The 26,278-nt window shown below is 43.3% G+C and overlaps 2 protein-coding genes and 1 long non-coding RNA gene across 4 annotated transcripts in view; 2 read left to right on the plus strand and 1 right to left on the minus strand.

Moving 5' to 3' along the window:
* Nucleotides 1-24,215, minus strand: part of eml3 (EMAP like 3) — a 40,422-nt gene extending 16,207 nt beyond the window's left edge. The window contains exons 1-7 of one of the 2 annotated variants that reach the window (XM_040181408.2): nucleotides 23,970-24,204; nucleotides 23,652-23,831; nucleotides 9,183-9,359; nucleotides 8,824-8,923; nucleotides 8,167-8,670; nucleotides 6,372-6,482; nucleotides 6,078-6,106 (exon numbers count right to left, since the gene is read on the minus strand). In XM_040181408.2, coding sequence (XP_040037342.2) covers nucleotides 6,078-6,106; nucleotides 6,372-6,482; nucleotides 8,167-8,670; nucleotides 8,824-8,923; nucleotides 9,183-9,359; nucleotides 23,652-23,676 — 946 coding nt within the window. In that variant the 5' untranslated portion in view covers nucleotides 23,677-23,831; nucleotides 23,970-24,204. Of the gene's footprint in view, nucleotides 1-6,077; nucleotides 6,107-6,371; nucleotides 6,483-8,166; nucleotides 8,671-8,823; nucleotides 8,924-9,182; nucleotides 9,360-23,651; nucleotides 23,832-23,969 lie in introns of both variants that reach the window. The other variant, XM_040181409.2, reaches the window with a different exon arrangement.
* LOC144410244 (uncharacterized) lies at nucleotides 2,944-5,188 on the plus strand. The gene is made up of 3 exons (XR_013468188.1): nucleotides 2,944-3,377; nucleotides 4,110-4,157; nucleotides 4,463-5,188. It is a non-coding gene; the product is annotated as an uncharacterized LOC144410244 (long non-coding RNA).
* Nucleotides 24,017-26,278, plus strand: part of ecsit (ECSIT signaling integrator) — a 7,615-nt gene continuing 5,353 nt past the window's right edge. Inside the window, exons 1-4 of the mRNA XM_040181411.2 lie at nucleotides 24,017-24,699; nucleotides 25,061-25,228; nucleotides 25,318-25,723; nucleotides 25,829-26,052. Coding sequence (XP_040037345.2) covers nucleotides 25,088-25,228; nucleotides 25,318-25,723; nucleotides 25,829-26,052 — 771 coding nt within the window. The 5' untranslated portion in view covers nucleotides 24,017-24,699; nucleotides 25,061-25,087. The remainder of the gene's footprint in view (nucleotides 24,700-25,060; nucleotides 25,229-25,317; nucleotides 25,724-25,828; nucleotides 26,053-26,278) is intronic.

Here is a 26,278-nt window from a genome sequence, read left to right on the forward strand (position 1 = left end):
GGTAAAAGCATTTCTTGCTGTGCTGCCTTTGAATTGAACTCCACATAAAAGGTCACATATCAATCAAAGGGCCATGTTTCCTTGCAAACACTCGTCCCATGGTGTCGAGCTATAAACAGGCAGCCTGCTGAGGAAGATTGCCAAGAACATTTTTTTTTGCTTGAATGGGGTAAATAAATATGATTCAGGATTTCTAAAAATACTTTTTTTGAGGTGCTAACCTCAGATTGTTATATACTAACCTTCTCCCTGTTGGTATTCAACTCTGTATTAACATGACCCTGGTAGTGTCTACATTTCTGATTGTCTGTAGCCTATGCAGTTGTGTCTTTGTCTCCTCCAGATGAGAGCGATAATACAGTTTACCGCCGTCAAACTTTCACTTTCCAAGCATGTGGGCAGTCATAAAACTGCTTAGCCTTGTATTTGTTGTTCAAATACAACCAGCTACTACTACTACTACTACTACTACTACTACATGTGACTACTACACAACAAAACAGCACAAAGGCTTGTCCAGGGGGGTATTCCAGAAAGCGGGTTATGTGAAAACTCAGAGTAAGTTAACCCTGAGATCAGGAAAACTCTGAGTTATCCGTTCCAGATAGAGAGGTAACTGAAACTCTGAGTCAATCACCATGGTAACAGATTCTGTGAACATAACCTGCTCGCTGGCAGGTTTACTATAAGAAACCCGGAGTTTCTACCGTCTCCTCCGACATGAAGAAAGCTGGTAGACATGGATTGTACATTCCTACCAAATCCAATTGACATCAAAGCCTTAGTGATTCGAAATGCTTTACGTCGCGAGAGAGTCTTCCGACCCGGATTAGACGTTTTATCATTTCCAGAGGAATTTCTGTTAGAACGCTACCGCTTTACTGGTAACTAGGAAACATATGGACGACATTTAATTCCTACAGTTCCACATACAGATTTAACATGGTATTGACCGAAAATCTCACTGTTTCAAGCTGTGCTGTGGACGTTGATGGACCCTCGTCCTGGTGATGCCCAACCATGTTCTGTTCAAGGACAAGAATGTGCTAGTTATCCATTATCTATGCTCATCACTTCAGTCTACATGTCAATATCCAAATTCCACTCTAGGGTTAGGGTTGTGAATGGGCAAAGCATTGCCAGTAGATAATATTAAGACACACTTCAGTAGGCCCCTCCGGATCGCTCCCTGTGGCAGCAGACAGAGTTTCCTCCTCATCATCATCTTCCTGTTACTTAAGATACTGTTTCTGAATACTTTTAACTACCATCTGAGACAAGATCTGAGTATCTGCAGGGTTTACAACTGTGCAGATGACACCATCTACAACTGTTGGGTGGGTGGATATATATTAATTAAAAAGTAGGCTATATATATATATATAGCACTACTGTTCAAAAGTTTGGGGTCACTTAGAAATGTCCTTATTTTTCAAAGAAAAGCACTTTTTAGATAACGCTAAATTAATTAGAAATACACTCTATACTTTGTTAATGTGGTAAATGACTATTCTAGGTGGAAACACCTGGTTTTTAATGAAATATCTACATCGGTGTATAGAGGCCCATTTCCAGTAACTATCACTCCAGTCTTCTAATGGTACATTGTGTTTGCTAATTGTCTACATTTCCACAGATTACCTCAACAAATGAACAGCTAGAATGCCAAAAGGTCTGCAATGCTGTAATTGCTGCAAATGGAGCATTCTTTGACCAAAGCAAAGTTTGAACAACAAAATTAATATTTCAAATAAGAATCATTTCTAATCTTGTCAATGTCTTGACTATTTTTTTTTCTATTCATTTTACGACTCATTTGATAAATAAAAGTGTGAGTTTTTCAGAACTCCATGTTTCTTTGTTTTTTAATTAGTATTTTAATGAGTGTTGGTGTAGGCTACAGCGTCACATTTTAAATGACTTCGATAGGTATAAAATAAAAATGTGTCTGTAAATTTTTCTAGGCTTGCGTCGAAAGCGACGCAAGCAACGCAAGCCTCCTGCAGCGCACCAGGCTGCGATTGGTCCGCTAACTACATCCTTTACGGAGTCTCACATTTCCGCTTTCATAGCCCGATACCGCCATTATTAAAACAAAGAATATTTACGAGAGAACGGATCAGATTTAAGAACTTTTGTCGGAAGAAATGCGTAAATATGATCGCTTATACAAGCCGTCATTGGCGGGTTGGATTCACGGAGGGAGATCGCCGCAAACGCCGGTTTGCCGGTGGAGAGGTGCACAAAGTTGTGGAGGAAAATACGGGACAAATGTGTCCGCGATGAAAAGCAGCAGTGGCGATGCACGGGGCAATAAAGTCTATGATAAATAAATAAATAAACAAATAAATAAATAGACGTGACTCTCTAGGTCGTCACCTTGGGTTAGCGTCACGCGCTTAACCCAAGGTGAACATACTCCGAGTTGATTGAACTGACGCAGATCAGCTGTTCTGGAACCGGATACTCAGAGTTTCCCGTCTCAGAGTAAGTCAACTCGGAGTTCAGGGATAGACTCAGAGTTTGTTGAACCTGAACCTTGTTGAATACCCCCCTGGTTTCATGAGCCAGGATATTTTGCAAAGATGTGCAAACATATAATCTAGACACTACAAAGACCTCTCCATGACCGGGGTACTTGTTAACTTATGATTAGTTACATTATCACATCACTGATGTTTTATTGATTTAAATATTTGCCACACCCCCAGATCCCAGTTAACGATAGACATGGTACAAAAAGTAGCCCAAATTACTACAAGCTTGTCACGACAGCCACGCCGTGATCAAGTTGTTGGTGTGCGCAGCAGTCTGTTGATGTTTTTCCAGGAGTCATTACAATGGGCCGTGGACCTTGAGGACGCTCAGCTGCTGCCAATTACGCACCTGGCTCCAGTTCCCGATCAGGGGGGTATTTAAGAGCCGTCCGGAGAGCCAGTCCCTGCCGGATCGTTATGTGCCAGGACTTCGCCTGAGACTACCGTCGTCCACCCTGCTGGACTCTTCCCCACCAAGCCCCAGAAACCAGAACACGTCCTCGTGTTTGACCTACAACCACGAACGTACGCCACCGATAAGACAAGAATTGCCTATATTGTGGGGTTGCTGAAAGGAGAAGCCCTGGAATGGGCATCAGCGGTTTTGGGAACAGACCAACCGGGACTGGGAGGCCATCGCGTTCCAGAGAAGGAACGTCAACGACTGAGGGATTCCAACAGCTGCCTGTACTGCGGCCAGTTAGGCCATTACCTCGCCTCCTGCCCGCAGAAACCAGGAAACCGGCGGGCTCACTAGAGGTGGGGAGGCTGCTAGCGAGCCAGACTACAGAACCCCGTGCCCCAGGCCGAACATAATTTCACGCTTCCTTCTCCACCAAGGTCAGTCTTACAAGATGCATGCATTAATTGATTCTGGTGCGGATGAGAGCTTCATAGACTCAGGACTAGTGGAGCAGCTTGGCCTTCCTACCGAGACCTTTAAGAGGAGCATTGAGGCCAACACCTTGTATGGCCGGTTACTGGCACGAGTCACCTCCACCACTCAGAAGAAATAGCATTTTTGATTATCCATTCCCCGCATGTTCCTATCATTTTAGGCCACACCTGGCTGGTAAAACACAACCCCACCATTGATTGGAGTAAGGAGAGGGTTATCGGGTGGAGCGGGCATTGTCATGCCAATTGTCTGAGGACGGTGCCCTTCCCAAAAGATTTCGGCCCGGGTAAGGACGTACCACCTCCTAATCTTGCTCAGGTTCCCAAGGAATATCAAAACATTGCGGAGGTGTTTAGTAAAAAGCAGGCTCTATCATTACCACCCCATCGGCCCGACGATTGCGCTATCCAGTTGATTCCTGGTGCCACTTATCCAAAAGCCTGCATGTATAGCATCTCACAACCAGAACGGGAAGCCATGGAGACATACATCAAAGACTCCTTGGCTGCGGGACACATCCGACCCTCCTCCACGCCCTTAGGATCAGGGGGTTTTTTTGTGGGCAAGAAGGATGGGACCCTTCGGCCCTGCATAGACTACCGGGGCCTTAATGACATAACCGTAAGAATAAGTACCCCTTGCCCTTGATGAACTCTGCCTTTGACTCCTTGCAGGGAGCAACTATTTTCTCTAAGCTGGACCTGCGGAACGCCTACCACTTGGTGAGGATCAGAGAGGGGGATGAATGGCTGACCGGTTTTAACACACCATTGGGACATTTTGGGTACTGTCATGCCGTTTGGCCTAATCAATGCACCGGCAGTTTTCCAATGCTTGGTGAATGATGTGTTGAGGGATATGATCGGGCGTTTTGTATTCGTATACCTTGATGACATCCTTATGTTCTCCAGGAGTACTACAGAGCACCGCCTACATGTCCGCCAAGTGCTTAATCGACTGCTGGAGAATTGTCTGTTCGTTAAGGCAGAGAAATGAGAGTTTCACGTTCAGTCTGTCTCATTTCTAGGCTACATCATCTCTGAAGGACAGGTCCGAATGGACCCAGCGAAGGTGGCAGCGGTGCTCGAGTGGCTGAGACCTGAGACCAGGAAGGCCCTTCAGAGGTTTCTGGGATTCGCCAACTTTGACAGGCGTTTTATTTGAGACTACAGTCGGGTGGCAGCACCCTTGACAGGCCTCACTTCAACTTTTAAACCTTTTATTTGGAGTCCTGAAGCTGAGCATGCGTTTGTCGTGTTGAAGGAACGGTTCAGGTCGATTGGCAGGGTTACGGACCGGCGGAACGTTGCTGGATCCCCCGACGCCAAATGCTGGATGCTGGCCTTATGCAGGACTTTGAACGACGCCGTTCGGGAACTGTGGGTAGGCCTCCTGGAGGCGGCTGTCGGGGGAGGGGTACTGTCACGACAGCCACGCAGTGGTCAAGTTGTCGGTGTGCGCGGCAGTCTGTTTTTCCAGGAGTCATGACAACGGGCCGTGGACCTTGAGGACGCTCAGCTGCTGCCAATTACGCACCTGGCTCCAGTTCCCGATCAGGGGGGTATTTAAGAGCCGTCCGGAGAGCCAGTCCCTGCCGGATCGTTATGTGCCAGTACTTCGCCTGAGACTACCGTCGTCCACCCTGCTAGACTCTTCCCCACCAAGCCCGAGAAACCAGAACATCTCGGACTACTGGTGTTTTTGTTATTTTTGGATCTTTTGTGAATAAACTATTCTTTATTCTCCCCACCAATCCAGTCTGCGTTTGGGTCCTGTTCGAGCTTGACATGACAAAGCTGCCCAGAACCATTTACCTTCCTATTCAGATAAAAGTACACCAATTGATCCTTGGCTAAATATCTAAATATGGCCCCTGGCTGCTACTCTGTCAAGCTGTTAAGAGTTACCCTGCTGCCCAAACTGTCACCAACTGCACTTCTTGCATAAATATCATATTTTTTCAGAAGTAGGCTGAAAAAGAGGGAAGCGAAAGTCTACGGATCACAGTGTAAAGGAGAACCACATCAACTGGAGACTGAATAAAACAAATAAAGGAACACCACTGTGCTTGTAAAGTCAACGGCTACATTGCAATCATGTGTAGCATGTGTAGACATTTACTTTCATTAGTTAGCATAGCACAGAAGTGACGCGGCTAATGATAGCTGTATCATGTAGAATCGTTATGTTTTAGAAACTGAACTTTTATTCTAGAATTTCTGCTTAATAAGTATCACTATTACACAATGTTTAATCAGCTGTCTACATAGCTACGCAATGAGAGGCTAGTCTGTTTGATTTAGCAGTTGGGAAGAATACGACCCAATCTGATGTTGCATCCTAAAGCTCTCACGCCTTAAGCAGCATTATATGTATAAAACATAACTGAAATCTTAAAATAACCAAAAATTGGTTGGCAGAAAATGCGTATTGAGAAATGTGCTTTCAGGGCCTCTAATCACTACAAAATGACCCCGGTTCACCCCTGCAAACCACATGAGAGTTGCCAAAAATATTGTTTTCCATCTAGCCTTCATGACTAAGCATTAAATACCTTGTGCATTAGGCAGATTGAATTGCCTGGCCATTTAGATAAAGTGATGAACACTCTTCTCAGACAAAAAAGCTAAAAGAAACATCACCTGCACCGCTGACCAGCTCCTTCGCTCGGCTGTGGAGAAAGAAAACAAATGTGTGAGAAAAAAACGTGAAACCGTTCCCACAAGTTAGTAGCTTCAGTTCAGTCGCTCACTTCAGAATTACATACTGTCTTACTGTCTAGGTTTTGATGGGAATGGAATTTTATTATTATTCATAGGGCCATCAGTGTTCCAGCAAGTGTCTCTTTGATGAGATGTGTGAGGCTGTAGCAGCCGTAGGAAAAAGTGAGCTGTGTGACTGTGGTGACAGCTGAGAGTGACTGCAGCGTGGCTCACTTATCCAGGCTCGGGGAGCGGCTGAGGAGGTTGGCCGAGGACGCCGCCTTCTTGTCCAGACGTTTCCTCTGCTTCTCCGGGTTCCCCAGTTTTTCGCTGTTCCTACGAACCCTGGAAGACCAGATGACAGAAATCCCGTTCAGGTTCTAGCAGTAAACACCGCGTGAGAATAAATCTTATGCAGATGCATGCAGCTATCCCACTAGTTAAGCATGCAAAATGGTAGTTTATTGATATTTTTCAGATGTAAATATAGTGTGAACAGACAGACGCATGCAGGTTTGTGTTTGATATGTTTGGAATTGTCAACAGACTTAATTCTAATAAAAGGGATAAATCCGCTTTTTTGTTTTGGCAACCTTTACTCTCTGTAAAAATTGCATTGTACTTACCAACGTAACCAACCTTTCTACCTATTAGTTACGGCTGCTACGCATATATAGAGCTTTTCCAGGTTAGCCGTTTACAATGATGATGCCGGCATATTTGCCATATAGTAAATGCAGCAGTAAATGATACTGTTGATGGCAGATATGATCAACTCTGGCAGAGATGCTTAAGAAAGTCGACTGAATAGACAAACACACAAAAACATGAGTAACAAGAACTGAAACAGGTTGTTAAACTGTCAAAACGTCTTCTAGACAAGAAAGTACACTTTTGTTCACCTTTCTCTTTCAAAAAGGTTTGGCTGAACGAGAGGTTTGTTTACAATCTGTTTGATCAGTGCAAACAACTCAAATTACCTTTTACCTTTCTTGGGACCCAACCTGTTTCCTGATGACAATGTATTGTACTACAGGAAGTGTTGTCATGCTAAAACAAATCTTTGGTGTCACTACACCGGCCACATATTGAAGAAGTGAAACTCTGCTCCCAAATCTCTCTGCTATAACTCTTAAATCAAAGTGAGTATAGCAGGCTGAGCGGGGATACGTGCCTTTCCCAAGCTGAGCAGAGGGACCAGAGCACATGTTACCCATCGCAAGCGAAACCCATTTACAAGCCACAACAAGGAAGTCAGACAAAAAATACATGCATGCACTAGCACATCACACACACACACACAAAGAAGCAGTGCTCTGGCACTGTGCTTCCTCGTCACTTCAAAGGAAGGCTGTTGTTTGAGAACCAAACCTAGCGTGCAAGAGATCCTTGATTTGTTTGAGGAAGACATTGTTAGAAGTGTGATTGAAAAAGAGCAGAGCTGCCTTAAAACAATCAAGATTTCAGGCAGCTTGTGTGTTTCTGCAAAGTCCAGTTGAATCTCAGATCCTTAGTGGTCCTGTGTGAGTTTTCCACACCTGCGTTGTCTTACAGAACCATCGACCGAACACTTTGTGGCTACAGTGAAGTTGAAAGCCGGAGGATGGATAGAGGGACATTAAATCTGATGCTGTTAGGGGCAAATATGCAATTTCAAAATATTCCTTCAAATGTTACTTCTTTAAATCGAGCAAACCCCCCGTTGACCTTTCCCGATTACTTAAGTGTTTAATCTCTGTAACACTAGCCCCCTTTGTGCAGTAGGCTGTTCAATTACCTTAGTGTTAAATTTTCCATTAAGTTTGAAAATGTGTGCCGTGAAGCTAATCTTAGATATGTTACTCAGTGTGGACGAAGCTGTAGCGAACATGACGTCAGGCTCATCCTCTGACCCTAGCAACCTGGGGTTTGCAGTCACACAAATCAGAATCAAGAATCTTTGAGATTAGTCATTAAAAGCCATGCGATCAATCTCAAGAGACAAGGTGATTATGGAGACGGTGGTGGGGAGGGTGGCAATATCACCCACAGCGGTTTCTTCTCTCCTTCCTGGATGGGGGACAGGGGGCCGGAGCGGGAGCTGAGGTTGGAGTCTGAGGTTCTGACCGATGTCGAGGGTGAGGCCAGTTCCTCTGGGGAGCAGCTCCTATCCTGGCAATCGTCCCTCTGGAGGCATCTGATCGTTGTGGGCTGAATAGGCTCCTCCACAGACGACGTCCAACTCAGCTCCTTTTCCTGTTCCCCTCCTCCTTTTTCTTCTTCCTCCTTATCTTCCTCTTCACAGCCGGGGACACGATGGAGCTTGGCCAGTGTCCCCTCAACCAAAGGCTTCCCCGAAGGGAGGGCGTCCTCGAGTTGCAGGCTCTGGACACGCTTGGGGAGAGGGACCCTTTTCTGGCCAGTGTCCTGCCCTGGGAGGGCGAGCTCTGTCTGGGTTGACCTGTCCTGTGTTGCGGGTCTGGGTCTTGGCGTCATGGACACTGGGCTTTCTATGTGGCCATTGGCATTGGTCACAATGCTGTCTGACAGTTGACTAGAGATAGTTAAAAGGTTGAGGTCAACAAGAGTCATCAAATTACACATCATATGAACACAAACAAGCTTCTGAACGGATCAGCATGCCTTTGATGTAGCAACAATACAGTTCCTGCTGTTGTTCTGAGCCCTTATTGTGATGGTCCAGTACCTGGTTGTGAGGCGGATTCCATCAATGGCTGAGCTGGAGGAAAGTCTTGTGCTACCTGTGCAACACACTTGGTTCAGCACCCCAGCAGCATTTGGGTTCACTAGGTGGGACAAAAGTGGATTATTTATTGAATGACGTCGTATGAGTGTTGTTTCCCTAAAGAAAAATTGGGGTTTGAGTTTGGACATTTCATTGTTTGATTTAGTTGAGTTGAAGTATACTCGATGTCCATGGTTAGATTTCTTTATTGACCATGTACAATATTTTGCATGTCTTTGCATATGTAATAGTAAAGTGGGAAAAACCCTGGGAAATGTTCTACCAGCCATTGTACCGTGAGCATGTTGAGGATCACTCACCTGCAATAAGCTGCTGTTTCAGTAACGGTAGAAGCTGATCATGGAGGCGGAGCTTACGCAGGGCGTCGGCCAGCGAGGACTTGAGCAGCGTGATCTCGTCCTCCTGTGCCTGCAGACGCACCTCCATCATGGAAGCTCGATCCGCAAAGTCGGCGCTGCCATCTGCAGATGCGTCGTCTGAAGAAGAGACCGTAAAGGTGTGTCAGGATTGCAGGGCTCATTGTCCAAAGTATGGATGGAATGAGCTGAACAAGCTCATCAGGAGTTATCGGTTTCATCTTATCAACAATACCACTTCCATAAAAAGCCAAAGAGGATCTTTGAGCAGCGTGTTGTTAAGCAGCAATAAGGTAAAAGTTTAACACAAGTAGAGATCATGTTTGTTTGGTTTGTTGGAGCGCTCATCTTATCTTGGGCTTAAATCAAATGAGTCAATTTGGAACAACCTGCAAGAAACTATTATAATTAGAATAATTTCATTGGCAACCAATTAGAGTAACATCTGCAATTGTACATTGTAGCTTTGCAGGCCGTTTTTCTTTTTTAATCTGGGTCAAGTGAATAAAAAACTTGAAGTCTGGCTATTTCAAAACGCAGAGTTTGTGCAGGATTTGCAGCGTCACACTACTGAAGCTTCTCTGTGACCGATCAGTGGTCGGCAGAGTTTAACCCGACCTTCGGGTACCGGCTCAGCTCACTAGCAACATTGACGGAGATGGTACCAAAACATTTTGTTTTGCCAATGGAAAATCCAAAATGTCCAGTTAAGTAAGCGCTGACAATCACGGACACTGAAAACCTTTCTATAACGCCCCAACCACTAAAATCACAACAGGTCTTCACCGTTTGAAAGGAATATCCAAAGGTTTTAATGTTAGTGTTGTGTGTAAATTTGAATTACGGTTTGAGTTCAAGGTTAGGCATAGAGATATGATGGTAGGTAATGGGCTCGCTAGTGCATTTTGTCAACGGTGCTCACAAGAACAGAAAGACAAACAAAGGAATTAAACACAACACCAGCAAGGAGCTTTTTGAACACCAAGGCACCTCTGCCAGAGATATTAACGGGACCCCCCCAAATCTCCAGGTACGGCCTTCTGGTTTGTCAGAACTTCCTTGAGGACAACCAAAAGTCCTTCTCCGTGGCCTCAGCGAACTCCTCCCATGCCCCAAGTTCAGCATCCACAACCACCACAGCTGTGGGCCTTTTGTTCAGCTGGTACCCCTCAGCTGTTTCAGGAGACCCCAGAGCCAACCAGGCCTGAACGGCCCTCTTTTTCAACTCGACGGCTTCTTTCACCCCCAGTGTCAACCACCGGGTTCTCGGGTTGCCGCCACGACAGGTCACAGATGGCCTTCCACAACTCCTAGCAGCTGCGTCCACAATAGAGGCTTTGAACATGGACGAATTGGCAAATTAACGAATTGTCTTTAAAATGCGGCTGTGGGTTTATAACGCCGTGAATGGTTTAGGGCCGAAATACTATCATGTCTGATGCTATACCTTATGAACCATCCAGACCCCTCGGGTCCTCTGGGACGGGTCTCTTTTCTGTTCCCAGAGACAAAACTTAACATGGAGAAGCAGCTTCAGTTCTTCTGCTTTACATATCTGGAATAAACTCAGAGAAACGCTGCAGGTCTGCTGAGACTCTCTGCTGGTGTAAATTAACACACAAGACTTTTCTGTTTAACCAGATTCAAGCGTTTTACAGTTTATTTTTTTAATTTGGATGTTTCAATCAATGTTCACTTCAAACAACCTTTCATCAATATAAAGCAGTGATTGTAATCTGAACTAACTTTTAACCTTTAAAACACCAAAATATCACTAACCATCTAACTGATCAGCAACTCCCATTTTCTGCTGAGGTTCATAATGAAAACACAGAATGATGTGTCACTTAACAGCACTAGAAGGTTTTATGATTTGGTCTGACCAGAAATGAGCTGACAAACAATAGAAGCCATAGGTAATAATAAATCACATCACTACCATCACTGAATGCTTGGTTGTCAACACAAAGAGGAATGCTGCCGTATCATATTACTTTTACACACAATGGAATGTTCTCTCAGATCATTGATGAAATTGTCATGTTTACTTTGTATAAACATGTTTCATACTGAAAAAGTAGGTCCTTGATGTCCTTTCTGAGGAACTATACTGCAAGCAGAGAGTCTTGAATGCTCCACTGGAAGATTTCATCAGCCTGTTAATGATCCGCCCATTTATTAGTACTTTGTCTCAACCTGTCTCTTCCACAGCACTTAGGAAGTTGTCATTAGAATTCCAACTGAAAGTGCACGAGGAACTAACCGTCACATTCAGTGTTTTTTGTTTTCACCTGCTCAGCTCACTTTTAAATGCAGCCCTGTGAGAATCACAGAATAAATAAAGATCTTATAGACAAAACTTTCACCAAGATGAGTGAAAGAAAAAGTTTTTAAAAATTTATTTAGGTTATTGCAATTATGGGTCAGTTCTGGATTGGCCTTAAATATAAAGACAGTGCAAATGAGACAAGAATTAGTAGTTTTAGATTTACTTCTTTTCAAACGGATTGCCCCTAAAATGTTATGTTAAATTTTGAACTACTGACTGAAAAATGATACAATTTTGGTTTTTGTTATTTTTCCACGCACGGCAGTTCCACACTGACATGAACATGGCGCGAATATGTAATATGTGGCGCTCGCAGCAGCGGGGCAGAGAGCACCAGAGTGACTGTAACCGTCATCGCCAGGTGATGTCAGTGCCTCTGCCTGAGCAGCCACAGGCCACATGGAAGTTCTGGCAAACCAGGGCTATGATTCAATGTGGCTCCCAAGGAAATTTTCCTTTGTTGGAACTGATTCACTGAGAAAGGCATTTTATCATCAGCGCTGTTGCGAAACATCTGGAGCTGATCCAGAAAGCCAGTGCAGGAAATGTTCCCTCCACAATGAAGCCCTATTAGCGAATAGGATAACAAAGCAAAACGTGTGAGCAAGTAGAGTAGAGCTTGAGTAGAGCTCTCCTCTAACCAGACATGCTCCATGTCTCCGAGGGAGAGTTCACACACAAGCTTGTGTAGAAACGTCTGGCCTGCAGCGGGCGCAGGAAAGAGGAATTGTTTGATGAAGTGGCACAAGCGACTTGGTAACTTCCAGGGAGGCCACACACACAGGGCGGGGTGTCATCAAGGTGCTGGAGCTCCAGGTTCTAGAGAACATAACTGAAGGTTAGCAACTGTTTAGGCTCATGGTTAGGACTGTGTGTGGGGGGATCGCTTCATCCAAGGCCGGCCTAAACTTCAGTGAGGCTTTGTTGTTTCAGAGTCAGTACAAAAACCTCCAGATAAATTCTCAAATAAAAGAAACCACACCATCCACGATATTTGTCAGTAACCACCACTCTCCTTCTGTTACTCATTCAGAAATTCATTCAAACGGCTTCAGAGTCAACTTCTACAGACTTTTACACTAAAGTCTATATTATATGGTTTTGGAAATGGGTCCTCAATATTTATTGTAATCATTATTATCTATTGTAAGTGCTCAAGCACGTGCTGACGGTTCCACTCTGGGCCATTCCTGCACCGTGCACACTTTAAGAGGGATTGGCAGGGACTTTAACAGCCATCCGAAACCGTTGTCTCTAAACACTACCTGATGATAAACAATTTAAACATTCCAAACCCTCCTTTTGTGAGGCTGTTGCTGAAAACGTGGATGGAAAAAGGGTTGAGAAAAGCAGAAACACATGCTGAAAGTTAACTTCCCAATCCGGGCCTCCTTCTTGTCTGAGGGGAAAAAAATGCCGACATCAGTCATTGAGGGGCATCAAAGACCAAACATCATTTGCAGATAAACAAGTTCCCCTTTAGAAACCCAGATGAACCTCATACAATAGAGAGAAAGTGACGTTACATTACTCTCAAAGCTTTATTGTAAGCAGATCTTCCTCCAGATCCTTGTTCTTACTTCCAATGTGGGTTTGCAGCAGTTTTGAATTGAACAAATGTATGTATAATGTTCATTTTCAGGGTTATTTGAATATATCATCAAATACTTTAATGATCAAAAAAATAAGAACTTTAGTCACCAGGTGACAAAATCAGCCAAAACGGCATGATGCCGCAGCGCTCTAAGGGCTTCCGTGTGCCGTTCAAACACTCACATCCCGTCTGGGACCTGGTCAATTCGCATTTCCTTCGTTTAGTAATTGTATTTTTTAGGTTTTTGGTGTCTTTGGTTTGGAGAGGTGGCCTATTTAAATGTGCATCTGGCACCTACTCGGCCCAATAAAGCATTGTATTTATTTCGTAAACCTCTGGACTTCAATATCTTATATACTTTTCAGCTATGAAAAGCTAAGATATCTGCTCCTGTTCAAAAGCTTCCGTACAATGTGCGTTCTGAAAAGTTGAGAATCACCCGTGTTCTATTAAACCAAAACCAACAGAAAAACTACCATGAGGCAGAAATCTCACCATTGTGTGATTGTCCGCTCAAAATTGTTTTCCGTCCACTCAATGACGTACCGGATGTTTTAAACGTTCTGCTGTGGCGAATGTGGATTGGTTCTAGAGGCTTTGAGCGATCGAAGCTCATTGACGCATCTTCAAAAGAGATCAGACGTCAGTCCAACCATCTTCTTCTTTGCTGTGAAGTTCTCATGAGCTGCAGCTATATTAGACACACATGCATGTTAAATCAATGCTGTGGTCTGGCCATAAATTATCTTTGGGACCTAACTGTCCCCAGCTGGCTTCAGCGCTTCGGGCCGATGAGATTCAGCATCGCACACGGATCCCTGCTGAGGAGCATTTACCTTCTATGGGCCACGCCCCGGAGGATACGAGATACCGCATGCTGGAGACCGGCCAGCGGCACATTCAACACTCACTGGGTTTTCATGTGCAGCATGACACGAAATGACGCATGCAGGAACTAAAAGATGATATTAACCTACAAAGTTGTGGAATCTATAAAGCACGTTCTGCAACTAGTGTGTTTATACACACAAGGTTTAAACAATACAAGGCTGAGGCGACTAGATTTGTTTAGGGACACACATGAAGACCCTGCTGGACCAGGGTAAATCAATTATTATATATAGACACAAGCCACCAAATACTTCCCTCATATGGAGCTTTAAGGCCTTATGTGAAAATCGAGGGGATATTATGAAGAGCCTGAGACAGGAAGACACTGGAATAATATAGTGCAGTCAGCAAAACCTACAGGACAGGGTCCCATCATATGATACACTCCTGGATGAGATCTTTCCCTTTTAGAGGTTGAATCTTACAATGCAGTGGTGGTCCCAACATGATGACCTTGTTTTATATTAATGGTCCCTGGTAGCAACCGGACACCTGTGAGTGCTCATTTAGCAGTTCTAAATAAATGTCCCAGTATCAAATTTATGGACAGTGACGGTGAAGTTAGGGCAAGACGTAGCCGAGAGCTGGAGCTATTTGAAAATCCCCAAATAACTAATCAAAAACAGACAACTTGCATTTTTAATCTTGAATATGTTTTTTTGAGACTGTCAAATCTTTACTGAGGGAATAAACCAAGCGAGAGTCATTTTCTTATAGACTTCTACACAACCAGAGGAGTTGAGTTTCTTCCAACAGGTTTTCAGGTCTATAAGTGGCAGCATACAGAGACGCCCCGACTCCTCTCGGCACTGTTGACATGTATAACAAATCTTGTACATTTTCTGCCTTGAGTCACTCTGAAATATCACTATCACGAAGTCCACATCTGCTCAGTTTTGTACAGGAAGGGACACCAAACAGGAAATGTGAGCTTTCCCTCCAAAAGCACACTGTTTATTGCTAAACTATTAACCAACTGCAACAAGCTTGTGTCCCTCGCCAACTCCTGCTCACCACAAATATAAATACCACGCTGCGGGTACACTCGCTCCTTCAAGAATACAAGGACACATAACATGTAAGAAGTGCCTGTGAGTTTCGTTTCTGTCTATCCGGAAAAAAGTCCTTTTTTACAGAGGACACGCTGTATTTATGGCGAGGCCACGACTGCCTGTTTGGGAGCACCACACCTCTCCTTGTGCAGAAGAGCTTCTTCACAGCAGTGGGGCTTGGCAATGGGATCCTATATTTAGGCAGCTGGTTTCATATGCGGACAGATGAAAGGAGTGTTTGGTGGCCTGGTTTTACTGGTTGTAGCGGCGGTAATGTGACAGTTAAATACAATAATACAATGAATTACTTTGGAAGGGCCAACATTCAAATGTGCAAATTAAGATAGCACCTTTTTGAAATGCATTTTAGGCAAATATGCAGAGTATAAATTTGAATCTCTAGCTGATTACAATCCTCATTTCTGACAAACAGTGCTGCTATGTAAGTCAACTAACATCATGTAGATGAATGTTAATGATACAAACAACAAACATTCACCTAACTAAAACCAAATACAACATTCAGCAAACTACACTAGATTTAATTATCGTAGAACTACTGCGTCAACTTTTACTATGAAGAAGGCCCATTATGCCACACTTTTTTGGTTTGCTTGCACCTCCTCTAAATGCCTCTCTATGCACTATTTCCACTGAAGGCGTCTGACATTCCTGCCCATAAAGTAGCATGCAGAAGAAGCGACAGGAAATGATGCATGCATGCAAATCAAACATGGTAGACAAGAGACTCTTATTGTATTTCCTTGCCTCGAATAAGAAGTTCATGTTTGGAATGGTTTGACCAATAAAATAGACAAATCTCAAGCTCCTGTCTAGTTTTTCTGACAACCAACCCATACTGTAAATGGTACCTCTTAGAGTAATAGTTCAGAGTTTAAATGTTATCGGTGGCTTTAAATATCCTAGTAATGAGGCCATTATCTAATATTCCTAAGTTGGAGTACTATTGCACATCCCTTTTAACATGTCCTAACGCAACAGTTTGTACACCTCAGGTTTTCCTGTACACCAACAGCTGCACCTCCAGTCACCAGTCCGTCAAGCTCCTGAAGTTGCGGATGACACCACCCTCATTGGACTGATCTCTGGTGGGGATGAGTCCGCCTACAGGTGGAGTCTGACCATCTGGTGTCGTGGTGCAGTCAGAACAACCTGGAGCTCAACGCTCTAAAGACAGTGGAGATGGTTGTGGATTTCCGGAGGAACAGAGCCCCACCTTCCCCCATCACCCTGTGTGACTCCCCCGTCACTATCGTGGATTCCTTCCGTTTCCTGGGCTCCATCATCACCCAGGACCTCAAGTGGGAGCTGAACATCAGCTCTGCAGAGAGGGTGATTGGCTGCCACCTGTCGTCCCTGTAGGACTTGTTCGCTTCCAGGTCTCTGAAGCAAGCTAAAAAGATCGTAGCCGACCCCTCTCACCCCGGACAAAAACTGTTTGTGCCCCTTCCATCTGGCAGGAGGCTGAGGTCCATCAGGACTAAGACCTCCCGCCACACGAACAGTTTCTTCCCGTCAGCAGTCAGGCTCATCAACAGAGCCCGGTCCCCCACTGACTGACTATAACATTCCACCGGTCACTCCCCTTCACACTGCACATGTCACTTTAACTGTCATTTTTCACTCGTTACTTTATTGTCACTCGTCACTTTGTCACTTGTTCGATAGAAAATATTAAAAAATAAAGTGCACTAACTTTTTAAATATTTTTATTTTTTTACTTTAACTTTATTCTCTTGTTTTATACTAACCCATAGCCTTATCCTACTAACCCACTGCATTAGCATTTAATTTTACTTTATTTTATTACTTGTGCACTGCTGTCTTGTTGTCTATTGTTTCTACTGTCATGCACCAACCGCCAAGACAAATTCCTTGTACGTTTGACATATTTTGGCAATAAATGTTTCCTGATTCCTGATTCTGTTTTTTCCTGTAAATGTCAGCAACACTTTCTGCTAGTTACATGCATACATACCTTTTAAAATAAACTTCTGTTTACATAGAAAATAACTCTTGTTTTTGAAATAATCATTTTTTGGAGTTTAAATAATGACGTTGACTTCTTGTATCACATGAGGACCAAACAGTGTTCTCTTGCATCCACCTGCGCTCCCGCCTGCTTTGTGTGTGCTTCTGCAGTCTTTACACATCCTTGTTCATCATTACAAACATATACCTATATATATAAACATATTATGGCCCATTATTCTTTGTATCTTTCAGATCAGGGTTGGACAACTTCTTTTCTTTTCTTGAAAACCTCAGCTTGAAAATGAAGTTGTAGGTAAATCTGCAACCAAATCGATCCCCCATCAGCCATTGTGGGTTGAGTTTGAGTGGTAAGAGGTCTCGGGGTACACTCAGTATAAACTGGAGAGATTTTATACCTCGTCTGGCTTGGGACTGACTCGAGGTCCCTAAGAAAGAGAGGGAAAACATTGCTGAGGAGAGGGGCGTCTGGGATTTCCTGTTGAGACGAATGCCAGTGAGACCCGGCCCCCGATCAAAGAGGAAGATAACGGACGAATGGATGAACCAAAGTAAATTGGTGTGGTTTGGTAGCACTGAACTCTATTTGTTAAACTAAGTAGAATTGAATTCCAAAAGCTTAGTGACAAAGTATTAATTCACAGTTCTAGTTACGAAGGACAAAATGAATCAGAGCAAATAACCAAAATACATATTTTGATGGTGAATCACAACTTCTACAAGAGAGTTTGGTGTTATTCATATGAAATCCTCAAGTATCCAATGATCCCAAAAAAGAATAACAGCTTAAGAATTTGATTCCCAAGCCGAGAAGACAAATCCGCTGTTTGATTCTACTTCTACTTTTCTGGAAGGTCGTTCCAGGTCTTGTGGGAGGTTGGCTGGCTGACAGCTGCACGGCCAGAGAGTCTTTTGTTCGGGCTCTGTGCAAAGCTACAGTCTTCTCTAACTGGTTGTTGCGCAATTTTTCAAAAGCCTTTCCCTTTTCAGCCAGCTTTAATAGACACACATTTAGAGCGGATAGAGAAGATATAATAAGCCTAGCATGCTTTTTATCCAATTAAATCCCTTTGTCATTTGAGTTCCTGCACCTTCTCCACATTAGACAGCCAAAGGAGAAATATACATCATCATAAGGATTCTATGTCAATCAGTTATAAATTGTATTTCCAGTGGCAGTTGTGTGACACTCACATGAAACACATGCCCAGTGTCCACCCACCTATTCTCTCTACAATATGACCTCAACCCACCACAGTCGCTGTTTGTGTCAATGCACACAAATACTCTTAACCATCCGAACCCCAAAACCCAAAGGTGGGATTGAAAATAATGTTTTTTCTTTACACAATGGCCAAAAGTACAACTAATTTGTTTTTACTCTCTCCGCTGGGCCTTAAACTTGATGAGCAACAATCGCTCCCGAATGAAAAAGCTACAAAAACAAAGCTCAATATTTGGATATTTCATCCAAAACATATTACATATTATAAATATTCTACATGTCTCAATCAAAAAGCCATGAATAGGCTTTTTGCTTTAACCAGATCCTGGAAACAGCATTGAATTCTGCGCTAGTCAGTACAACTAGGGACAAAGATTCAGTGCAACTTAAGGCTGCTTCAGAATGGAGAGGACAGGAGAGGTTGGAGTAGAGCTTCAAAAATAATGTGTATGTACAGCAATGTACATAGAACAAGGAGGATAATGTTTCCCCACACTTGTCGACACAAAATATTGATGATGAAGATTGAATTGTTGACCAATGTTTGTAAAATGAATTATCAAAGAAATGCAAATATTTTTTTTAATCTTCATTCTTTAACTGTGTTGTACTAGACATTATTGAGATGCAAGACTTATATGTTGCAGGTAAAAAGGAGGCTACAAAGAGTAATGACCGAGTGCTGCTTAGGGTTGAAAAGGGCAAATAATATCCCAATTTAAACTGCAATTTCTAATCCATCGTCCAACCAAATTTCCATTTAGAATCCATAATTTTGACTCAATACATGGTAGTTATGATTAGGACAGATGTTGGTTAAAGATTTACCCTCAACAAAAGTTTAAAATAAAATCATTATACTATTTTAGGGCGTTTTGTGCTCTAAGGATATCAAAGCAGCAGTTGATTTTTTCTGCTCCTACTAACTTTGTAAGAACTATCAAGTACGCTGTAGCTCTATGCTGCTTTTCATCCTATTTTAGCTCATTGTTTTGGTTTTCTGAACTCTCAACTCAGCCAGTTTCTAGCCGCTGCAGGAAGCTTTTTTCATGGATAAAGCTCTGATAATCCAACAGTTCACAACCTGCTCTGCACAAAAACAGCAGAGAGATACAGTCAGAGCCCAGCTGTGGAACCAGCTGTGGAACCAGCTGTGGCGCATTTAGCAGCTAAAGAGACATTTTTTTCTCAGCAGGTGGTGGAGACCAAAAATTGAGCAACGCAAGCTTACGTTTTTTTTTTTAATTTAAATTGGACAATTGTGGTGTTTATTTCTCTTTGATAAGGTTACTCATCAGGCTAGAGTAACAGAGTCAGGGATGCTGGAGCTCCCCACTACAGCTGTGGCAAAACTTTGTGTGATTAGACCAATAAAAAGGGGGCGGGCTTAACTGTAGCACCATAGTGAGCTACGGACGGCCCACGCGCACCTCCTTCAAAGCCAAAACGTGCCAATGAATTAATGGCTTGATGTCATGATAGTATTGGTTGGTGCCAGCTCACATAATCACACGTCATATTAGACTTTTACAGGAAGAAATGATTGAATTTTTATATAAAAATCCCCCAAAGATAGATAGTATATATTTATCTGGATTATAAGGAAAGGGGTTTTATGAATCATAAAATCCTAAGCATCAATTCCCATTTTTCTCCGAACCCCTATTTTAACTGCACTAAAGCTTGTCTTTACTTTGAGCTTTCTAGCTTCTTAATAGAATCCTTCAGTAGAGAGATTCAAAAGCAAACGATGTGATTTGCCTGCTAAATCAGTGACCAGTATCTTAAGAGGATGAAAGCATCCAAAAATAACTGTCAGCAAGCCAGAGGAGACCTCACAGCGCTGGCAGCGGGTCAACATACTGTCACAGATCTAACTGTCATATCTGGCTGTACCAGACAGAAACATGCAAGACCACGCTTGTTCTGCAGATTACAAACTGGTGAGCTCCTCTGTTGACTGCTGATGAAACATGTTTGCCTGCAGCAATGGGGTTTAGTTACCGATTTAATAACCAGAGAACATTTATCTTTGTGGACTGAGCTTGAATCCACGATGGGTTTTTTCTATGTTTGGTGGCAGCTCACACAGAACTAGGGAATCACTTTTTTGTAGTAGTGTAGGGTCCAAAATTGACTTTGTTTCGAATCAAGAGTTTTCTATCTTACTCGATAGAATTAACTAATTAAAAAAGCACTAACAAAGTGTGAATCTAACTAGAAAAACGCATTTGTGTCAGAACCCAGAAGAAGCTTTTACCTACATACAGCAGAAAAGAGGCAGTATTACAACATCCTGAGAAAAACAAGCTGCCATCCACTGATGCAACTTCCTGCTGATCTCTGCACAACTAGCTCTCTGTCCCAAATACATTTGTTAATCACAGTGAAAAAGAGCAGCATTGAAATGATGAGTCTGTTTAAAAAAACTAGCTTCTTCATTATCATTACTGCCAACTCCAAACTAGAAACATATAAAATCCACTTGTTTTTTGACTGAGCTGATGCCCCACAATGCAATGCATGAATAAACACATAGGAGCTACTTGCGTAAGCTGCAGTTGGTAGAGAAGCGTAAATAAACAAATAAAAATAAAAATAACCTTTTTCTAAACCTTGGGAGAACGCTTTGTTCCCCCTGAGTGGCATTCTGAAGCTGCAGTACAATCAACATCAAATGTCATTTTAGCAATAAACCACTCACACTAACTGTAAAAGCACCAACATTTACTACACACATATTAACACTGTGAACTATGTGCTCACCATGTACTCAGTTATTGGTTTGGAAAGACGTGAGATGGTAGCTCTGTTTGAAATGTCCAAAAGTAACATGAAAATGAATTGAACAAAGATTTGCTTCTGTTTGGGGGGGGTCAACCAACAACCACATGTCGTACTTAATACTTCTTTAAGCAAACCAAAACTAAAAGCCTTTTTAAATTAGTACAGTATATGTATACATAATAGTAAGCAACTTTCCCAAGTAAACATGGACATTGACCCTAGCGGAGCCGGGGATCAAACCGCCGATCCTACAATTGACAGACTGTATAAGAAATGGAAACAACGAACAAAAACAAATAAAATATATAGATGCAAGACTAGATGACAGCAGCCGGTCTTAAAGACCGATGTAAAGTCAGATGTGGATAAACTCTTTACAGTCATGTGCTTTTTTTGTTTTAAACAGCCATAAAAAGCGTGATGGTTGAGGAGTCAACTCTGAAGGAACATGGTATGGCCATATAATGAAAAAACACAAAGCGCCTGTGGGAAAGTCAAGGAGTAAGTCACTAAGCAGCCTAAGCAGGTAATGCATGAAGAGAGACAAGTTCAAACTTTTCAGTGCAGCCAAAAACAATTCAACAGTATGTTTTCCAAGACTGAGGCTGCTGGGTTCACTACATGCACAGAAGTGGGGTTCAGGCACGCCTAGACAAGCCCCCCTTATATATAGTAGGGGGGTAGTTGTCTGTCCACTGGTGCGAGCCATACTCGTCGTCATATGCATAACATCTTAAATAATCAAAACGGTAGTTGCATATGGGTGCACAGAACAGTTTGCAGGCTCCTCCACTCTTCTCCCTATACAGCAGTAAGCTTAGAAATGCTCCGCAGAGGTTGAGTGTGTCACCCCAATACAACGTTCCACCTGTTCAAGTTCACGGTTAACTCATATGAACTTTGCCTTTGGCGCCACCTGTTATCCCCCCCATGCTCTTACCATATGGATGTCCACAATGCCATGCACATGCAGCGCCCAGAGACGTGAAGATACTGAAGCACATTTCTCAGTCTTCAAAATTGGTTGATAATAGTTACAGCTAAATTACTTAAAATATGTATGGACTATTATGAGTATCAGATGATATTAGCCTAATGAAGCATAAACATGTATGCTGACAATTCACTGCAGACATTCGTTGTTAGGGGTTAACAATATTGTATACAGCTGTATGTTGTGTTTTCCAGATGAACTTCTCAAAGCTGTAATTAATACAGGGAGTTAGTGAGATATTTGCTTATTTGCATGAAGACATTTATCTGGTTTATAAAATTAAGCCACATGGGGGAAAAGTCCATTGCATTCCAAATCAATCAATTAAATGTAACTGCATATACTGTGATACTGCTTCTACATTGATAAATGCATTGTTATTAATTAGTCAGCCCATTCATATCAGCGGGATCACCCGGTGCTTTTGTTTTGAAAACCCTGCATGCCATTAAACATTGGTATCTTCTGATTATCACAGCATCACACTCATCATCTGACCCGTGATACAGTGCGAGCCAGTCAGCTGACGATGAGACACAGGAAGGAGCAGCTGTACAACAAGGATGCTCATTTGTGTATCACAGCTTTTTAGCTACTAAATCTCCTTCGTTATAAAGCGCCACTGCTGGATCGTTACGACCATTAAGAGTGGCGGCCTCCGCGCTGTATTTACCCCGTCAGTTCGCCCCAGCAGCATCCTCACCGCCCACTCGTGTGCACGAGAAGTGAACATCAGCGCATCACGTGGGACGCCTGAGCCCACAAATGTGCAAACACAAGTCAGCATTGTGCAACAGTTTTACAGCCCCTTGGAAACAGACGGCATTGTGGGGGATCGGAGCAGGCGAAGCTTCTGAAGCACATGCTATTGTGGCTTGCTTGCAAAAAGCCATCTTGATTGTGAGCCAAATGTGCTAAGCGTTCATTCAAATTTGGGATGCTTGTGCACATAAAAGGGAAGCCTCAAAATAGCATGTGCCGTTCTAAATATGCTCTACACACTTCCTCCTGGTGTATGTGAAGCAGAACTAATCCATCACGAAGTGAAACTAGCCAACAGCTGATTAGCAAACACTTCAAGTCCTACACACCTGCCGATACTCACCTCGCTATTTGAAAAATGAATACTTCACATTGTTGGAAGGCAAAATGATGACTGAAAAAGACTCCCTTAAACTATCAACATTGTGGAGCAGCTGCCTGTTTCCCCCTCAAATGCATTAAGGAATGTGTCAGGAAGCCCCGAGAATCTACTGTATACAACTTTATATATTGAATTAAAAGCTGCTTTGAATAAATGCACAGCAAAACGAGCCGGGAAATCGTAGTAACATTTCCCAACATAAGTACGTTTGCCATTGCCAAGAAGTAAAACAATAATTACGGACACTTTTGTATAGTTTGGGCAGAGTTCTCTCAATAACCATGTGAGCGATATCCGACAACTCAGCCAAGTTTCCATATTGCTGTTGACTGTAAAAATCGCTAAACGGAAACATAACATACGTTTATGGTTACTTCACTCACCCAAGCTGTTAGTAGAGGAATCCATAGTAGGACGTGTAACTTGTATGAACTTTACTCAAAGGTAAAGCTGCTGCACTGAGGTGTGTTTTCCATGCTTAGAGGAGCTCAGAAGTCACACTGCGGGACGTGTGTCGCACTGGCGGGTTTAACATCACAAATACCGGAAACGTGGGCAGTTTCCTGCAAATAAAGTGCTATTGTTTATTAAATAATTACAAAACAATATATTAAAAATATTCATAAATCCCGCCGGTATTACGTTAGAATGTATCATTACTTAGTTTAAAGTCAATAAGATTACAAATGAAAATAACAAACCTTGCTAGCTAAGATACTGAAAGTGTGTACCGGAAGTTGCTTTCCTCATTGTGGCAAGCTTGATGCCAGACGAGGGACGGCACCGATCAAGAGACGCGTTATGAATGTAGTTAAAAGTTACATCGATGAATTACGTCCTTCGTTATCGGCTCCACTAACTGTGTGTAAGGAACTGAGTACCTGAAGAGCGCAACAAAATAAAACACATTGTCGGGCTCCACCTCAGCGGCTGTCAAATCTCAGCCCTCAGACTGTGTTGGTTTGGTGACAGTTCGCCACCACGCGGTGGAGTTGTGTAGTGAAACCCCCTGTTACGCGTTAGTACCGACTAATAGGATATGTTATTACCATGCGTTATGTTTTATTCAGAGTAGAATTCATTTGTTACGCCTTTATTAAAACGCATTTGGTTTTAAAACGCTACCAGGCATTTTGTCCCCATTTTCCTTAACAGCGAAGTTAAATTCCACTAAATATAATTTAAAGCAACTACCTTCATGACTGTCCATCTTAGGGGAATGTATACAATAATTATATATCATTAAAAGTGTGTATACCGTACAGACCCGCGCAGTCCATGTACAGAAGGGCTCGAGGAACAGTGGTCCACGCCAGTGTTGTTTTGGGGGAATGAAATGTGTGTGGGACCAGGAAGTTCTACCGGCTCTACATCATGGAGGTTAATCTCTGAAGGAGACTTCATTTATTCGTACGTCAGTCAGCAGAATTGGTGAGTGTTGAGAAAAAGATGAAGAGCTGTTCTAAATACTTTTGACACCATTCTTCATCCGTCATTTATTACAGAATGTCAGGCCTTAATGACCATTTGGCTGATAAACAATCACCCCCTCTTATATGTAACAGTTGTTACACAAACGTTTCCGCCTAATGTTTTGTTGACAAATATGTACGCAATCGAAGTTGACTGAAGACAGTTCATGAATAAAGCAGAGTCACTAAACACAAGGGCATTGATATAATCTCGGTAAAGATTAAGCCCAAAGCATGTGAGTTATATTGGATGTTGTCACTGTCAGTCAAAGGAGTTCCTCCATGTGAATGCTGTCCCTTCCGTGTGCGTGCTCCCTCAGTGCGTGCGTGCGTAGGATGGCGTTACCATGAAGAGTGCCCGCTGCCTGCTCCAGCTGCAGTGTCTCACACTGGTTGGCCAGTCCACCAGGTCTGCTGCCCAGTATGGAGCTCTGCTGCGGGCGGCTTCCTCCGGGCGGGCCCCCCCGCCCAGCAGCCCCCCGCACCAGGTAACCCCCCCCCCCTTCATACCCATCCCACTAAGCAGCACTGAATCGCAATGAATCGTCAGCCTTTCTTCTTCTTTGCCTTCTTGTAGGTGTTTCGGCATTTCCACAGCGGCCCGGCGCGGCCAAAGGAACAACCGATCCCCGCGGAGTTCGTCAACGGGGACGACAAGAAGAGGGACAGGTCCTTAGTTGCCCACGACGACCTGTTTGAGCGGGTGGCCAGAGAGGTGAAAACCAAGGCCACGTTCAACAAAGTGGTGGACGTCTTCATCAAGAACGACGTGAGACGGCGAGGTCACGTGGAGTTCATCTACGCTGCTTTGAAGAAGATGCCAGAGTTTGGTGTGGAGAGGGACCTGGTGGTCTACAACAGGCTGCTGGACGTCTTCCCCAAAGAGGTGTTTGTGCCCAGGAACTTCATCCAGCGGATGTTCAACCACTATCCCCGGCAGCAGGAGTGTGGGGTGCAGCTACTGGAGCAGATGGAGAACTACGGTGGGTGTTGTTCATCAGGAATAAGTCTGCCCATGGAATCCCTGGAATTTATTTGGAATAGGTTTTATTTTGCTCTAAATGTAATTTAAAATATTGTGTTTTCAGGCATCATGCCCAACATGGAGACCAAAGTCCTGCTTGTCCAGATCTTTGGAGAGAAAGGCCATCCTATGAGGAAGTTCCAGCGCATCATGTACTGGTTCCCCAAATTCAAGCATGTAAACCCCTTTCCTGTACCCAAGCATCTGCCTGAAGACCCGGTGGACCTGGCTCGCTTCAGCCTGACCCGCATCGCTAACGACCGTGACGCTAAAGTCACCGTGCACCAGGTACACCCAGAGGCTTCGAATGAGGGAAACAGGCCAGTTTAAACTAAGCTAAGCTAAGCTAACAGGCTCCTAGATTTCTTCCCTAAATAGGTGTTTGTGCCCAGGAACCAGGTCCACTGGTATCCTGTGCTAAAGTAGCTCATGTAGGTAAATGCAGTTTCTCATTGAGGATGTCTGTGTTCATTATAAAGAAAATGGCTTTTGAGGTTAACCCTCTATTTTTTGA

Source organism: Gasterosteus aculeatus, chromosome 7, assembly GCF_964276395.1.
Source record: "Gasterosteus aculeatus chromosome 7, fGasAcu3.hap1.1, whole genome shotgun sequence".
In the NCBI taxonomy this organism is placed as follows: Eukaryota; Metazoa; Chordata; class Actinopteri; order Perciformes; family Gasterosteidae; genus Gasterosteus; species Gasterosteus aculeatus.